Below are 17,965 nucleotides of genomic sequence, written 5' to 3' on the forward strand. Positions count from 1 at the left end.
GTTTCTCTGAAAAAAAATTGGATACAATACAAGCACAGAAATGTCAGGTTCTACATCATCTATTATGCAAGTTAATGAAGTGCATGGGTGTGAAGGGCTTTCCCTTTAAATCACAGCTGAAAACGATTCCTCTAGTGATCTCACTTCTGGCTTAAGGCTTTCTTCTGCAGTTTAATTTCCCTCAGGTTTGTGTGATCCCATTTGTGTGTTGAGACCTTTAGTTTTGGAACTGATGCTTTAAGCATCAGTAACTTGCTGCTTTCAGAGGCAGAATAGACCTTTTTTTGACCCAGGATGGTAATTGTGAATATCATTGCTGGTTGGTTTTTTTTTTTTTGGTGTGTGTGCACACATAGAATCTGGCAGGTTTTAATTGTATGCTTTTTAGAGATTGATTAATCAAGTTCAGGAACTTCAAAAATACATTCTGCCAATTATTTTTTAAAAAAATGTACTTGTGTGCTCTCTACCTTTGAATTTTAAGTATGCATGTTCTTCACCTGAAAGTTCCTCTGTTTTCTCAGTGAAATTCTACTGACTCTTCTGGCTCTGTAATAAATCCTTGGTCATCTAGGACATTAGGGTCCAATTTGATTTTACATTGGACAGCAGAACTCTGTTTCTATTTTGGACATTCACCTCTTATCACCATGATTGAAAAAAGGGGGTTCTTCTCTTGGTAGAGATAGGAGACAAACAATTAAACATCTGAGAATTCTCTCTAACTATATCTTTTACAGTCCAATAAATCTCCATTAAATGAAGACTGTAAAGAGTGTAAAATAAATGCTTTCTGTGGTCTCACAAGCAAGAATACTTTATTTGATTACTGATAAAAGTTATAGAGAAGATACTCGTTTTATGGGTACTTTTATTCCCTTCTTTGGTGAATTTATGTCCCACTTCCACCTTCTGTCTATATAATAAATGAGACTGCGTTAAATTTTTACCACTGGCTTTGGAGAAGAGCGTTGCTCTTGGTGCCTCTCTTACTTCTGCACAGGCAGATCTTCCCAAGCCTGTTTCAGCTGGATGTCAGTGTTACTCAGGTCTGCAGTTATCAGGAATTTATGATTTGGAGTTATGCTGATCTCTTGTTTCACAAGCGAATACAGTTTTCTATTTTCTCCATTTTTTCTCACATCATTCACTAAGAATTATTTCTTGTGATAATTTGCAAAGCACTGCAGATCTGTTTGTTCAGGTCAAGCACTTGTCAACATATTTTTAAATGAAAGAAATATGTTTCTGTTTACAGGAGATTGTAACTCATACTTAATTACAGAGTTCAGAAAAGTATGTTATGTTGTGAGGGATGTGTTAAATTAGACTTTGTAAATGTGAATAAGCATTCAAGTGCTAGTTTGATAAATAGACCATAAAGAACGGAAAAATAATCCATAAAGGAGAAAAGATTTCTTCACAACAGTGATTGAGTCACTATTATATTCACTTTAAAGAGAGTGTTTTCTATCTATAAAAAGTGCTGCTTGCAGTAGTCACTGAAGCAGGTGGCACAGAGTTAGTGACATGAAGACATTTTCTCACTGCTGCCCCCTTTTTTTGTGTAGTCAACAGGAGAAGCACCCACAACCCCAAAGCATACAAAGGACAACAGAGAGGGCTTCTTCCCAGTAGCACCAGCCACACTGCATCCTACCCCAGTGAATCCAGACACTGTGACTCCTGAAAATCTCCTGAGACTGAATGATCTGCATTCCAAATCCAAACCAGCCTCTTCTTCTTCATCCTCCTCCTCCTCAGCATCTTCAGTACCGCCCTCGCAGGAGTCACACAGGGACACCGAGCAGCTCCGGAGTCAGAGCGCAGAGGCTGCCCCCAGCATCAGTGATGTTGTTCGCGGTAAGTCTCAGCCAGGGAGAACGTTTTGGCCCCCTCTAATCGGTTGCCACATGGTGCGTTAGTGCCTGAGTTCTGATTCTGTCCCGTTTCCTGATCACTCCACCACATTCAAAAGACTACACAGATTTTTGTCTTGGTCCTGAAATGGGTGCATCTGCATAGTCGATACATACATTAATTTGTAGGATAGATTAGAAGTGACCACTCTATGTAACTTGTGTGTGAAATCATGAAATAGCAGTCTGAAAATAGTCATCTCCTTTAGAGAACTGAAGTCTCTAGCAGTGTTAAAATTGTTTTGTTTTCTTCAATGAGTTGAGGATCCAGTTCTTTTAACTTTTTACAAGATTTAAGGTATTTTAAACTGATTACAATTAAAATAAACTGGTGGGCAGCCTACATCTGTCTTAGAAGTGCTTGATTACCATAATTAGCTGCACTGCTCTCACTGCCCAGCATATGTGTGTGTGGAGATACATAACACTGATGAGCAAGATTCTGCATGGTCTATGAAGTTAGCTTATCATCACTATTACTGTTCACATTTCAGAAAAGAAGCCTCTGAAAGGACCGGAATGTTGGAATGTATTATTTATAGCCCTGGTATGGTTATGTGCCAGGTTAGAGCACAAGAAAGGATTGAAGAAACCGAACAAATGTTATTTATTCTATAGCATGATTGTGTGATTTGTTTATGACTGTATTATGTAATTGGTTCTATATGGTTTTCTAGATGAGGAAAGAATAAATGAGAATGCTGTCATTTGCTTTACTGCTACCATGGCAGGCTGGCTTGTTAGCAGCCAAAAAATCTCTATGCCAGGCAATACTGATCCACTTTGGGGAATGAAGTAAGATTAGACCCAATTTCAGACTTGCCTTGGGTGCCCGAAGAGGTGCTTGGGAATATTTGTGGGACACTGTGCATGTTAAGGTGGCAGAGCACCTGCCATAGCCTGCACTTTCTTGCAACTTTAGCAGAAACACTGTCTGAAAAAGCATCTGCTGCTGCCTGTGCTCACTCCATCTGTTCACAAACCTGGGCCCGGCACTACTCAAAAAATGCCTTAGACAAAGTCATGGGAGCCCAGATAAAGTTATGAATGAACCATATACAGAACAGGTATTGTGGAAAATGATGCATGAAGATACAGTGGATATAGTGTCCAGATTTGTGAGACAGAATGTTTTCTTAGTTTGGAATTGTGACTTTGTGAAGTTTTTGTCTTTATACTTCTGTGTGTCATTTCTTTCCTTACGTAATCAGCCTTGGTACTGGAATGCACATAGTCTGAATTCATCAGCAGTGAAGAGCAAATTAGGGAGAAATAGGTTTTCCCAATTTGCTAATCTCTGAGTACAGGACAAAACTGAAATTTAACATCCAGTATCAGCAGTTGTATTATGGCTGTCTAATTTTCCTTTTTCACAGTTCCAGGGAGAGATTGTCTTGGGAAGGGAAAAGAGAAGAGGGGAGTGATAAGGAAGGAATGGCTTAGGCTGTGTGTAAATTACATTTGTTACTGTCCTTGGGAAGCAAAAGAATGGAGTTGCCTGGTGTCATAAGATGTCTTGGCAGGCTTGTTCAACGGGGACTAATTCAGGTTTGTGGGTAGACAACAGGAGAGGAAAAAATGAATCCTCTGTGAAGTTGTTACGTACTTACTAAGGAAACTGGTGTAGGAATGACAATGCTGATAAGAACACATGCATTCTTCTGGTTTTCAAACAGAACTCAGGAGCATTTCTGATGTGCTTTCCTCTCTGCAATTCCCCAGGCCACGTTGCAGTGATTGGAACATTTATTTTAATCTTTTGACTTTCTCAGCTTTGTTAAGGTTGTAGAGTTAGATATTGTTCGTTCTTCTTTCATGTTTTCTATACATCATTTTGATTGAGGGAGATGGAAGGGTTAGCTGCTAGAATTACACCTGTGAAACTGTCTGAAGATCAAGAGGCTCTCTCTCCAAAGCTCTCAGCCCAGCGCTGAATGCACGTGTTTGTATCTGGCTTTCTGGCTTTCTTACCTTGCAGGTCATTTTTCTAGCTGAGGGAGACACCAATTACTGCTGTGTCCTTTCTTCTTCTTTTCTTTTTAATTCTCCTACCTTTGCATCCACCTCCTCTAAAAAGAATTATTTACAATTCTGTTACAATCCTTTTTCATCTGCCTTCCATTAGTTCTGTTTGGGTAAAAACTCCTCCCATTTTTAGAGTAAACTGTTTTCAACTTTTTTGTCTCATCACCTCTACGTGTACCATGTTTGTTCACGTGGAAGTATTACACATCAGAGATTATTAGCTGCTCTCATTTTCTCTGATTTCACCCAGGGAAAGGATTTGTTTTTCCAAGCAATGTTGATGCTATGCCACTCATTTCTTATGTAAATATTTTCCTGAGATTTTGTCTAGTGCATGACTAACTGGTACAAAATATGGCGTGATGGAGTCCAGCAGCAGAGTGGTGATGGTGGCAGTTTCAGCATGACACCTTCCTACATTTGGGTATAAATGTACTTGGGACTTTTAGCCCTCGTAGCTCAGCCTAACATTTCTCTGGGGAAGCTAAAATAGGACAATTAAGGTAAACTCCCTCCAGCCTGTCACACTGTTCCAGTATTACACTGTTCTAAATTGCTGAAAAGTCTTGACATTTTCTTCTTTGCTGTCTTATTGCAATAATGATTTTTATGAGGAATGAACAGGAAAACATTCACATTTGAGTTCTGATACTAAGAGAAGGTTTTTGTACCTGGAATTATTTAAGTTCTGTGTTTTGCTTAAAGCCAGGTATTTACCAAGTTGGAATATAAAATCTGAGTAGAAGACTCCCCACTATTAATTTTTTGTCCATTTAAGGCCTAAGCACTTCAATATGCAAGTAAGGTCATGATAAAGCTGCCCAAACTTAGAAGTTCAAAGCTAGGGAAGACAATTCTTTGTGTTGTGCAGGGAAGTGGCACTCCATAAACCATGTGAATATCCTGCTGTAATTTCAGATGTTTGTGAAATGGGCACAACAGGGCAAGTAGAGGTATAAATATAGTTTAACCTGTAGAACTTTGAGAGTTTCAGAAGCACAAGAAATAAATACAGGTGTGGACAGTTGCATGGAAAGGTGAGCAGACTATTGCATAGAGAGCAATGAAGTTAAATTGTTTTAAGTGTGTGTAGGCAGCTGCAGACTCCTTGAAAGGCAAATGTTCCAATTAAAGAGGGTTTTGAAGTGGGAAGTCCTAAGAATTCAGTAATGTTCAGTAGTGTTGGAATGTGACATTTCACCCTGTAGGATAACTGAGTGCTGGAGTCATAGGATGTCGCAGGGACCGCCACTGACCACTGCCCAGGCTAGCTCCTGCGGTGTGCAACAGGAGTGGGGAGCAGCTGGAGGTTCTCGGCTTTAAAGCTGCTCCTCAGGAGTTCAGCTCTGCCCAGGGGAGCTGAAGCTCCAGGCACGGTGGATGTCAGCAGTCCGGACGAGGGAGAGGATAAAAAGTAGCAAGGAGGCTTGCCACACGGGATAATCCAAGTTTATTGGCGGCAACACCCAGGAGACAAGCCTCGAGCAGCTCCAGGGAACCTCTTAGAAAGGGAGGTGGTACAATGGGGATGGCTTAACTGGGGACCAATAGAAATCTCTAAGGGAGGGATATGGACGAGGATAGACATTTCCTTGGGCCAATAGCCCCAAGGGGAGGAGGGAAAGGGATCACCTGCCCCAATGGGGCATCGAGGTTTAGGGGATTTCCAAAGGGGGAGGTATCTAGAGGGGTAGGGTCTCGGGGGATTGATGGGGACCATATAAGGGTAAATTGGGAGGTTTCACATGATGGACACGGGACCTTCGGGAACAACAGGAGGGGTTTGGGTGATTGATAGGGAAAGAGCTAGAACCATGTAGGGAGCACTGGGGGAGCGGCTTGGGTCTGGGGCAAACCAGCTGGGAATAGGAGTGGGGAAGGTAGGGATGAACCATTGGGGTACAGAAAACTTATATAAAAATACAGTAAAGGTATCGCATCGCCACAATAGAAGAACTTTTAGGTGTAAGGAGTATATTTTTCCAGAAGTCTGTGACTTAGTTTATTTTAGCAACTGATACATGACTTTAAATTGATAGTGGGTTCTCAGAAGACTGAGAAGACTGAACATTCTCCTAAGGCATTATTACAGAGGATGTAAACCATCATTTTGCATTGACAGCATCTGTCTTTGTGTTAAAAGTGCATGGCACAAGGGTCCACCTTGGTTCCTTACAGTTTCTAGATACCCAGACATCAGTGGACATCCACAATTCCTGTTTCTGAGTAAAATAGTGGAGATTGTACTTTGCCATCATTAGCTGAGCTTAACCTCATATTGATCTCAGTGGCTCCTGAGTTCCTTGTCATGAATTTCCAGAGACAAACACAGATTTTAAGAGCCTGTGATTCAGTGTTTTGACAACTTTCTTCTTACACAAAAGTATTTGTCCCTGTTGGCTGTGCCTTATTTTAACGACACATTTCAATTCACATTTTCAGGTACTTTTTAAATGAGTCTAAGTAGTAACATTCAACCCTCTTAATTGCAGTCAGTGTCTTACCTTGTTTTTTCTGTTGAATTCAAAATTGTGCTGTAGAGCACAGAGTTGTTTTCAACAGATGACTCAAAAAAAGATGAAACAGAAAAAGTTAGGGAGGCCGAGGACCAGTGGCCTCATATGAGCTGCCTTCATATTGCAGTTACCTGGTATGAAGGTTCTCTCTTAAATGGATGTGTTCTTCTGCTCTATTTTCTTGTGTCACTTGTGTGCATCTTGCTTTCACTACTTTCTCCTTAATTGCCAGTGTTGATGTGTTCTGGTGTTTGATAGCTGTCTTCCCCAGTTCCCAAGGCTGTATTTCTCCAAGGCTTTAAAACCTCTTCTTTAAATGCGTGGAGTCCCACACTATTGGTACTGTCCTGGGGTAGAAGCTCCTGCCCACCTGTTAGTGACTGAAGAGTCATCAATGGAAATCAGCCAGGCTTCCTCCAGTGAGCTCTGCATGGGATCTCTCTGATCTCTTGCTGTTTCAGCCTCCTTGGCATTGGTATTCTCACTTCCCCTTGTCTGATCTGTGCTTTTCATGAAGCTTTTTATTTTTCACAATGGGTGCACTCTGAAAACAACTTGACTGCTGAATGTCAGCAGGGGTTTCCTGTTTGCGAATGACTTCTTAATTCCTTTTTGCAGTGCTCAGACAGTACCAGTCAGTCATGGCTCTTTCTCTTCCCCTTGTAAAAGTATGCTGATTTGCCTCCTGTTGAAACAAACTCACTCCAGAAGAATTTTTCAGTACACTTAATGTCTATTTCTGATATCTACACTTCAGATTCCTTAAGTTTTATTTATTCAATCCAGTGTTGTGCAGAAAATCCTTTGACATTAAACTGTCATAATTTTTATGTACCTGTGTTGGATCAGTACGAGCAAATAGGGCAGGGGCAGCAGCTGCCCAGCAGAGGCAGGTGAGGTGCTGGTATGGAGCCAGGGGTTTAATGCAGTCAGGGCAGGTCTGTGCTCCAGGAGGCTCTCTAGCCCTGTGCACTCCTAGATCTCCTTGAAAATCCTGGAGAGTCACTGGCCTATGGTTGTCTTGCGCTATTGAAACACATTTTGTGGAGGTCTTTTGTACAGGAACGTGGTAGCAGTGCTGTATGGTTACAATATGGTTCAGTTTCACTAGTTTTAGATTGCTGTCAGCAGCATAAAATTTACATATATTCCTGCACAAAGGCAGACTGAAGAGAGATGTAGTTATAAGTCCTCTGCACAGGTATTGTGTTGCTTACAAAGTACTTAGAAAATTGTGGGGTGTCATTACATTCACTTAAGAGATTTTTCTCCCAGCTGCTTTTGCTAATTTCCTTGTGCTTAGCTGGCTTAGGAGGGTGAAATATTGATGGTGAAGGAAAGGTCTTACAGCTTCTGTTAGATAACTCATAGAGAAAATTCAGAAGCAGAAGACTGCAAATGACTCTTCCTGTCCACAGGTGTTGCTGTGTGGTCCTCTCCAGATGATGTGTCCTTGCTGAGTCAGATATTAAACAATATCAATTAGCTGTGTTTTGATAATGCCATTTGAAAGTTCATGTATTTGAATATCAGGCTGTTGTCTTTTTGATCTAGGCCCATTGTTTGCTCTTTTAAATTGAAGTTTTGTTTAAAAAAAAAAAAGAGAAAGTTAGGATTGAACTTCAGGGTTTTTCTTTACTCATGTGCATGCCAGGTTTCTGCACCTCTAGGACTGCTGGTGGTGGCAGGAAATGTTTTTGGGCACAGGAATTCCATTGTCTCTGCTGTTAGACTGGCACCAGCATGGCTATTAGAGGGATCTGGGAGTTAGTATGGGCCAGGGACTATTTCCAGGAAGCACTTTCAAAGCAGCCACCTGTTTTAAATTTTAGTCTCACTAATGTTCTGTGACAGCTGACCTCAGCATTAGGAGGAGTTTTGGGGTATATCTCATATACTTGTACAGTACACTCTCCCTGCTCAGGACCTAGGGGTAAATATAGCACTGTGCTGTGCTGTTGCACTGCAAACTTCTGTTCACCAGACTGCTTGAATTTCTTTTATTTCAGGGGGCAATAGAACTTGTGTTCTGCAGCTTTTCGCCTCCAAAATTACTCTGATGCTTAATTTTTAGCATACGACTTTGTGTGTCAGCTTTGAATGTAATTTCCTGCATTTGGCATTTCAAGTCAAATACTTGTTTCTACAGCTATAACTTGGCAGTGCTTTTCCAGAAATAAATTTCATGGCAAGATATTTGGAATTAATTCAGAGAAAGCCAGGCTACCAAGTATACCTGCCACATCCTGTGGTGAGCTAGGTAGTCTCACAGTCTGCTGTGCTGTCGTACCTCATGGCTAATGGCTCTGTTGTTTCTGTGTTTCAGCATCCTTAACTCTGTTCAGCTGAGCCAACCTGTGTTCCAGTGCAGTCTTTCCACTGACTTAGAAGCACAGTTCATAAGGAAACTCTGAGCTCCTTCAAATTCAGGCTTTCCATGGCCTTTGCAACTGCTGTGTGGGGAAAAAAGCTGTATTAATTCCCAGCACACTGGAGGGCAAGGCGGATGGAATACAGAAAATGAATTGTTTTCACATTAGTATTATTTCTTGGAAATGTGGTAAGATACTTACTCCACTATGTCAGGGAGCAAAGGATCAGACCCGTTTTCATCACTGTGGAAAAAAATACAGTCTCTGCCTTGTACGGTAAATGAGTTGTATGAACAATTGTATGTGCTGTGGGTGGCCACTAGTACAGAGTAAACCATTTGTTACTGGGATGAGGAAGATAAGTGTTTCCTAGAGTCTGTAGGCACATAGGATTCCATCCTTACTCTTTTGAAGTGATTGGAAGGCAAGGTAGTACAAATCAGCTAAATCCTACTGATGTATTTTGAGGCTTTTTGTCTCAACACACAGAACTGCTGGGGAAGGTGTTTCGCAGAGGGATGAAGGCAAGTGGTGCAAGTGCTTTATTTAAGCACTCAAGGTTGTTGTCTGTTCATTTCTCCTTGTATTTTCTTTTGAAACTATGTTAATATTTTGTCCTGGAGTTCAAAGCTCAGCTCCTTCTTCTTTCCTATAATGAAATGGTGCTTTTTGCATGCACTGTGTGTTGCTTATATTCTTTAACATATCTGTGCTATAATACTTCAAACTGCTTCTGTCTGAAACTGGAAAATGTTTTTTTCCAAGTGCTAGTCACATTTTCTGGGCTTGCCTTTCAGTGGTAATGTAAGAGATTTAGTGCACGACTAAAGAATTTTTTGAAACTCCATACGAAATGTTTTATAACACTAGTGTAATGTTAATGTCTCATACCTGACAGCATGATGAAATCAAATTAATAAGTGTTCAGTGCAGAGGGACCAGAGCGGCTGCTTACTGGTTGCAGTACTACTGCTTTTAAACTTTCTCCACATCTTCAAATTGCCAAGTGATTATTTTTGCCAGTGTTATTTTTGATTTTATATACATCAGAATAGCAAAGTGAATGGTCTCAGTATAAAAACGGTTGCAGGGTTGTATAATCTGTGTGCTTATAGTGTGTGGATAAATGTATGTAGTGCATTCTCTGTATAAAGAGATGGGGAGAGGATATTAACTGTGATGAAGTCATGAACCCAGGCGCCCGCTATAGGCATCTGCAAACACTGGTTACCCTGGCAACAAGTGGGAAGAGGTTGGAGAGGAAAGCTGGAGTAGGTTGTTGCATTGAATTGTTGTCAGCTTGTTTCTTCCTCACTAAAGCAGGGAGATGTTGAAAGGTATGATGTCCCTCTTTCTATGTCGTGTACTATTTTATATGTGTATTTAGGCAGTTGTTGGGAAAGGGAAGGCTAAAAAAAAATACTTGTAATTCAGCTCGATTGGAGAGGAACTTTTCAATATCAATAGTGATGTGCATTGCAAATCTGTGCTTTTCTCGGTATGCTTAATTTTTGTGTGTTGTGTTGTCAGAGTGCTAAATGGGTCTCCAGAGTACAGTACCTGTCCCATCCTCAGCCCGGGGACAAGTGTCTCTTCATACTGTATCTTCAGAAACTGATTTTATTTTAAACTGGGTTTGTAGAGCTAATGTTTGAAAACCTGCCAAGACAGTACAAGTACTGGGTAATACCAAAAGATTTAGTAACAGATATTAAATCTGAGCTTCTGAACACCTTCAGAATGTGCTGCACTTACATATTCTTGTGTTCTTGCACTTGTGCAGAATATTGTGGCTCACAAGTTAGTGGAGTCTTTACCTCCCTGGGGAAAGTTTTTATTAGAAGAACTAGGACATTATGTTCAGGGCTTTAACAGCATCTTCCTCAAAACAAATATTAAAATATTGTTTTCAGAAACCTGTTTTAGACAAATAATGAGGAGATCCAACTGTATATTTCTTCTTGATTGTCCTGTGTTTTGACCTTTTTGTCTGTAATGAAAAAAGAACAAATATCTATGCAATATATTAAAGTATGAATTATGATATATACACTGAAACAACCACTTCTTGTTATTTTCAAGAAGTCTAAAAAATATTTTGTTCATTAACTTTATTTTTAACTTGGTCACTTGAGTGGCATTTTTTCTATGTAAAGAAAAAAATTTAAAATTGCACAGTCTTGAAAGAATAAAGTGTATGACCCAGTCAGGGGATAGAATTCTGTGACTGTATTGAACATCTCTGACAGCAAGGGATTGATTAGCAGACAGTGGTTCTTGATTTCTATTGTACTGAAAGGCACATTCTAATAGAATATTAACAAATATTGTTTCCACAAGTGCAGTGATAGAAATATACACAGTGTGCCAGACTCCTGCCCTTTCATTTCCATTCACTTCTACATTAAAAACTGCTGTCAGATAATCTTATTCAAATTTAAATCTAATTTTACTGCACTGTAAAACTGCATCTTCAAAACTTAACAAAAATATGATCTGGAAAATGGAGATGTATATGAGGATGCTGAGTGCTCTTGAGAGAACATAGACTGATACCGGTCTTGTAGCATCTTCCTAGAATTAGGCTGCTCAAAAGAGCTTTTGTCAGTGGGCCATAATTTAGTTAAAATAAAGTAGAGCAAATCAGTTTGAGCAATGATATATCTTACAGTTAAACAAATATTGTTATCAGCATAAGAAGTAGAGTTTTGTCATTAAATAGTAATGCAAATCAGAGCTCTTATTCTGTATTGTGAACTAATAAGTCCCTAATGTAGTTAAGTAGTAGAGTACATACCAAACTGCTCTCAGTTAGCAGTATAGTTGAGGCTGTAGGATTTGCAGTTTATTTGTAAATAGTTTTGTACCTGCTAAGTTAATTACTGGTTTGTATTCTGAGTTAATAAGTGGATAAGAAAGATTCTGTTACTACTTACCCTTGCTACTTAAGATGGTGATTCTGGAGTGTTGGAGTAAGTTAAGAACGAGTTGACTTCTTGACTGTCTTGTAAAGTAATCTGAAATCATCATAATTTTCATCTTGCTTTTCTTCAGATATTGTTGTAATGTTTCCTCCTATCTTTGATCAAGTGTCTTGTAGCCATTTCAGTATGGGAGTGTTCTGGGTTTAGGCTGCAGCCTGTCATCAGGCACCAGCAGTGTAATGGGATATGTGTGTGTTGGCTTTGGGCCACGCTGGGGCTGATCCTGCTTCCTGCGGGCTCTGCTCCTTTGTCAGTGCGTGGTTGAATTCTGTGTGTGGTGGTGGAAAGGGCAGGCAATACCTAGGGATCCTTCAGCTGTGCTCTGCTTCTTCAGCAGGGAAACAGTGAATTAGGATTTTCCTACTCAAGATTCCTGCAGTTAAGCGCTTCCTTCTGTGTTGCTTCTCAGCTGATGTGGTCTATTAATACATGTACAGATGCAAGTATTATTTTCCTGCTTCCAGTGCTGTATTTTGAAGTTTGAAGTATCCAGAGAGAAATGTGCAAGAGAGTGCTGAGAATGAGAACTACATTCTTCTGCATTAGACGATTCCATTTTGTGCTTGATAGTGAGTGGAACATCACAGAACAGAAGCTGCCTGTGATCTGTGCTGTAGTGGGTGACCTTTCCTTTTTGGGAGCTATTGGACTATTTTCTACAAGCAATCTCATTTATCCTAAGGCTTATACAAGCTTTCAGCTACAAGTCTAGATGACAGGGCTTTTTCTTTACCTATGAAAATTAGCGGATCGAAGAACTTACAGCCTGCTTTCCTGAGCTTTTTTTCATACAAGTTATTCAAGAACCATAGAAATGATAACTCTATAAAAAAGTTGCATCTTTCAAACTGCGTAGATCAGACTGTTAAGCTGTAATGTTGTCTGAAGCAGTTTCTGCAAGGGGAACTCTTGTACAGGGGAATATTACCATGGTAAATTCCGAGTTCTTCTCTATATTGGTGGAGATGGAGAAGTGTTTTCAACACTTGAGGGGGTGGGAGCAGTTTTCCAATGAGGAAAAGTTAAAATATGTATTCCTTTTTAAGACATTGCATGGTCAAAATCCTAAATTAGTTTAGAGCATTGACATACAAAGAATTTAGAGCAAGTGAGACTGTGAATATCCACTGCATGTGCTGGTCCATGATAGCTGCCTGTGCACACCTTAGCCTGTGTAAATATAAGGTGATTCAAATTAGACTAGGCAGCCCTTTGTTTTTGAAGAACATCTCCATTTTTAAGAGAGAATAAGAGCTTGTTTGTGTGTCCATAGCCTTGAAAGGGTTGCTGCCCTGCCCAGAAAGGGCACTGACAGCTCTCCGTAGTTGAGTGAAAATTACTCCTGTTATGTACAACATGCAGCTCAGTGTGTAAGAAAGCTGGTTTAACACTGCATTAATTTCAAAGCAGGTACAGCTGGTACATAATAACAAGATTGTACACACACACGTGGATTCTGAGTTACAAACATCCCAGGTTCTAGAATAGCAGAAGGTGGGAATTTTAGGCTAATATATTTATAGAGGTACAGTGGACATATCAGTGAAAATTGGGCATTCAGTGTCACTTGATATTGGTTTCATGAAAAATGGATTTGGCCCTGTTATTTGATGTTCACAGTAATTAATCTTCCTTAGCAGTGAGCTGTACCTCAGTGTAGCGGGTACCTGTGGCTGGAGATCAGAGAGGGACCCATTGATCACAGCTGGTCCTTCATTAAGGGTGATGGATTTTGCTCTGCACATGGCACCTCTGCCTCCCAGCCCTCACAGCTCCAAAGGAAATGCTTGGCTGTCTGTGTTTTTGCAGATGTGCAGAGATGACAAAATGTCAGACTCATAATTTTTTCCTTCACTTTTTAAATGACATTTACTTCTTTTTACGAGTTTGAATTGATGGCACTAAGTATGAAAAAGTTGCTATTGCCATCTTGGCTTGCCAATATTTAATTTCACTCAGTCATGTTACAGTTTAGAAGTAGAGCAAGGGTTAAAAGAATTTTCCTACCAGTTGGTTAGACAGCAAAAGGATTGAGGCTTAGGAGAGAGATCAGGATGTCTCTTAATCTGTGAATTATATTTCATTACTAAAGAGGAAGAAGAGCTTGAAGTGCCTTTGGAGGGGCTTGGATTTCAGCAGCAGGAGTCACGGCTTTGTCAGCAGATGAAAATGGCTACTGTCGCACCATCGCCAGAGCCTGTTTGCTGGCAAGTGGAGCCCGTGACCAGCACAAATTCGGGACATGTTTGTACCCCAGGTAGGAGCTTCCTGTGCTTCAGAGAATTCTGAAATGGGGTGGTGAGCTGTGCATCAGTCTGCAGGCACTGATTGGTTGGACAGTTGGGAATGATATTCCTCAATTTCTCTGCCTGCCTTCCAGTCAGGTATTCCAGAGTTTAGATGCATTCCTGGCAGTGTCCAAACTTCCTGGGCAAGTGCCCGGTCAACCCTTAGTGGTAATTCTGTTTGATGCATGTCTCGCATGCTAAATACCATGGCAGCAAAGCCAAATAAAAAACCTCTGTACCAGCTTTCATGCAATATCATTTGTGCATCCTTTAAAGCAGAACTTTTCTTTTAATTGAAGTCCTACATGGGGCAATATGGTAACACTTTGGATTACACTGTTGGAACATTTAACAGAAGGAAATCGTTTTTCACAAAACTGACTCAGTTTGAGTGAACATAAAAACCAACATTACAGCAGTTAACGTGTTCTATCCCTCCTCTGCCCTCTTCCCAAGAGAAGTTGGTGTTTTAATTGAAAAAAATGTAAAACCTGTTATTTCAGGCAAGCATAATATAGATATTTATGTTTGGGGTATCTTGTTTTTCCTTATTTGTGAGAGGCAGATTATCCTGTGTCTGATTACTGTCTGAAAGGATTGGCTGCCCATGGAGATGGGGCACTGACGTTGATGGAAAGCCATGTCTCATCTGTTGTGGTAGCTTCTTACATTCCCGTGTACTGTTGAGAACATGCAATTCAATTTTACATCCCTTAGTAGTTTGTTCTTCTGCTTCTTGTTTCTCAGGGTGGCATTAGGAAACTGGCATTTTATTTTGCTGTGTATAAGTGGCCACGTTGGTCTCAGTATCTGCCAGAGATGGGTGTGACAATACTGAATCTGGAAAAATGTGTATGAACACCTGTCATTATTACCAGACTGAGAAAGACTCTGGTGTTTCCATTTATATAGTTTCTAAAAAATAATTTTGACTCCATATGAAGTAGCATTATTATATGAAGTAGCATTATTAGTAAGAAATCTCTTTTAACACATCTTCAGTTTTTAATGTGAGAGCATTTTCATATACTGGTTATTGTTGTGTATATATCAGCTTGTAATGTGATAGTGCCTGGGGAAGGGCTGGATCCTTCTTACGAGATGTACTCAGTAAACACTCTGAACCAGTTTGCATTGTGAAGACCACAAGCTGAGACACTTGGGAAGAATGTGGAAATTATGCTAACTAGTGTGGGAGCCAGTGGCATGAGCACACCAAGGAGGGGTTTATGGCAGGATTTGAACCAGAGTAATGGGGAAATTTTGACAAGTGTTACCATGTATTTTTCTCTAATTGTTGGGGAGCTGCTCTCTCAATAATTAAAGAGACAACGCTGTGGTGGAGGAAATTAAGACTCATAAGTAAAGCTAAAGGGCTTTATTTGTTGCGTTACAGAATGGAGAGACAGAGAATGCAAAGATCAGATGATTGCATCTGACACAAGTGGGAAGATGGTGTTTGTAGTAGATGTAGATGGCCAGTGCTTACACTACCACTTGTTGTGCTTGGTCAGGTTGAGTTTCTGCCATCCAGTAAGATATTTTTTAATTTCTACTGGTTTGCAGTTGTCATTATACAATCTTTTTTCTGGTTCTAAGCTTTGGTTATTGCAAGGCTTGAAGAAAGGCCTTTTGAGCCAGCCTTACGTCTAACAATGAACTCTTCCCTCTTCTTTGGCATCTGAAATCCTAGATAACTTTCTAACATATTTTTTCTTACTGTTTTCTGTTTAGCCTCCAGTTCCAAGCCTGAACTCGGCTCCAGTTCACAGACTTTGGGAAGTCAGCAGAACAAGACAGATGGCACCCGAGTAAAAACTCGCGTTCTGCCCAACATGCCAAAGCTTTTCATACCTTCATCTGTCACCAAATTTCCACCTGAGATCACTGTCACTCCACCCACTCCCACCCTCCTTTCTCCAAAGGGCAGCATTTCAGAAGAGACCAAGCAAAAATTAAAGGTAATAAAAGGGAAACAGTAATTTTTTAGATTTTTTTAATCTTAATTCTCTCCTCAGTAAAGTACTTGTATGAAAGAAGCAACAGTTCATGTCCCCAGTTCATAACAAGAGGCCGATAAGTAGTGGAAGGAGGTGCTAGTTGTTACCAGCAGGAGCCAGTTTTTAAAGGACTGGTGAAATACTGGCTGTGGGTGAAATGAGAGCTATTCTAGTCCTTATCCCTTTTCTGAGGGATTTGGAAAAAATTACAGAAATGGCTGAGTGACCTGGTGCAGCCATTGCAGTTCTTAGATTACTGGAAGTTACCAGAACATTAACTGTGGGGAAGCCTACTGGTAAATGTTCCGTTGTTTTACATTAGGATGATATCTTCCATAGACACAGGACAGTTACTGAATGTGAAGGAATAGCAACCAGTGGGGTTTTGTCCCTGTGACCATGGGTTTATCCTGACTATTTAGCAATATATTCTCTCTCTCTCTTTTTGGGGTCAGTCTGCTATTTTGTCTGCTCAGTCTGCAGCGAATGTAAAGAAGGAGAGCCTTTGTCAGCCAGCTTTGGAAATCTTAGAGACCTCAAGCCAGGAGTCCTCACTGGAAAGTGATACTGATGAAGATGATGACTACATGGACATATGAATGAATTCTGGCCATCATCAACACCAACCACATAACCATTCTTCTTGTTGCCAGCATCTCTGGAAGTTGAAACATCTTCATTGGCATTACTCTCCATTTAATTGGCATCATTGTGTTCTTCACTTTCATTACCTTTGTTATCACGACAACCACTTGTATTGCCTTCAGAATCTTCGCCATTCTCCCCATCATGGTGCTTGATGGAAAGAATGATTGATTGTTTACCAGGCAGTTCGTTAATTTGGATCACGCTGTCACCGGGAACTTCAGTAAACACAAGGATGTTTTGAGCTGCAATTTATATCTCTCTACTGTTCCTGCTTCTTCAAACCAGAGCCTTGGGAGTTGCTCCGGTAGCTCTTTTCTGTAGTGTTTTCTTCCTTTTAGTTGTCTTGCATTTTCCCCTCTAGCTAAGTTTTTCTCCCAGGAATTCAGCAACCTGATGTCTGTCTAACCACGCCATGATTAATCCAACAGCTCCTTTTAAGGTGAATGGAGTAGGGAAAATTTGCTGAGCTGGTAGAGATTTTAATTGTATCGAGAAAGTCTGTGGCTTTGTCATAGGGCAAGGAGGGTGAGTTGAGAGTCTGTCAGCTCCTTCACACTGCTGGGTGCTTTGTTGGAATTTGACTCTTTCAAACAGACAAAAGAACCAGCTTTTCCAGGCAGACAGAGACGTTGGTCTCCTGTTTGTGCTCATTTCACACCAATGTATGAGGTCCAGCAAAAATTATCTACCTGAATGTTGGCTTAAAGAACTGATCTTTCCAGAATTGTCTTACAGTCCTTTATCTCCTAATGCCTTGGACAAGCATTTTGAATTGGGGGCTAGATGATATTTTTATGGTGGTATTGAAAAAAAAACTTGAAAGATTTCAGTACCATTTCAGTAATGTCTGTTTTTTACAGAATGACACGAAAAGGTGTTTTTTATCTATCTGCAGAGGGACTGCTCACAGTTATTTATATGAGAAAATAATGGTAACAAAAATCCTTTTTTTTTTCTACTGAATGTTAACTTTGTAAAATAATGAATGCAAACCATGCAAAAAAAAAGTCACACACTATATATACACCCGCGTGCGCCCACACACACATATATATGTGTATGTACATATATATATGTCTGTATATGAAAACAGAAAATGCATACAGCTTGCAATGTTGGATTTCTTTGTGTTTGGGGGGTTGGTTTTCTGTAAAATGCAGAGCTTTGTATAAACCTTTGGGTTTCTTTTCTAATAAAGTTGAAATGCACTGTT

General features: G+C 40.2%; 1 protein-coding gene across 6 annotated transcripts in view; it reads left to right on the forward strand.

The window, feature by feature from the left end:
* Window positions 1-17,965, forward strand: part of CABIN1 (calcineurin binding protein 1) — a 107,549-nt gene extending 89,584 nt beyond the window's left edge. For 5 of the 6 annotated variants that reach the window (XM_010398137.3, XM_010398138.3, XM_019285146.2 and 2 more), the window contains exons 35-38: window positions 1,572-1,863; window positions 13,909-14,073; window positions 15,839-16,065; window positions 16,560-17,965. In XM_010398137.3, coding sequence (XP_010396439.1) covers window positions 1,572-1,863; window positions 13,909-14,073; window positions 15,839-16,065; window positions 16,560-16,703 — 828 coding nt within the window. In that variant the 3' untranslated portion in view covers window positions 16,704-17,965. The remainder of the gene's footprint in view (window positions 1-1,571; window positions 1,864-13,908; window positions 14,074-15,838; window positions 16,066-16,559) is intronic. The other variant, XM_010398142.3, reaches the window with a different exon arrangement.

The sequence above is a fragment of the Corvus cornix genome, chromosome 15, assembly GCF_000738735.6.
Source record: "Corvus cornix cornix isolate S_Up_H32 chromosome 15, ASM73873v5, whole genome shotgun sequence".
In the NCBI taxonomy this organism is placed as follows: Eukaryota; Metazoa; Chordata; class Aves; order Passeriformes; family Corvidae; genus Corvus; species Corvus cornix.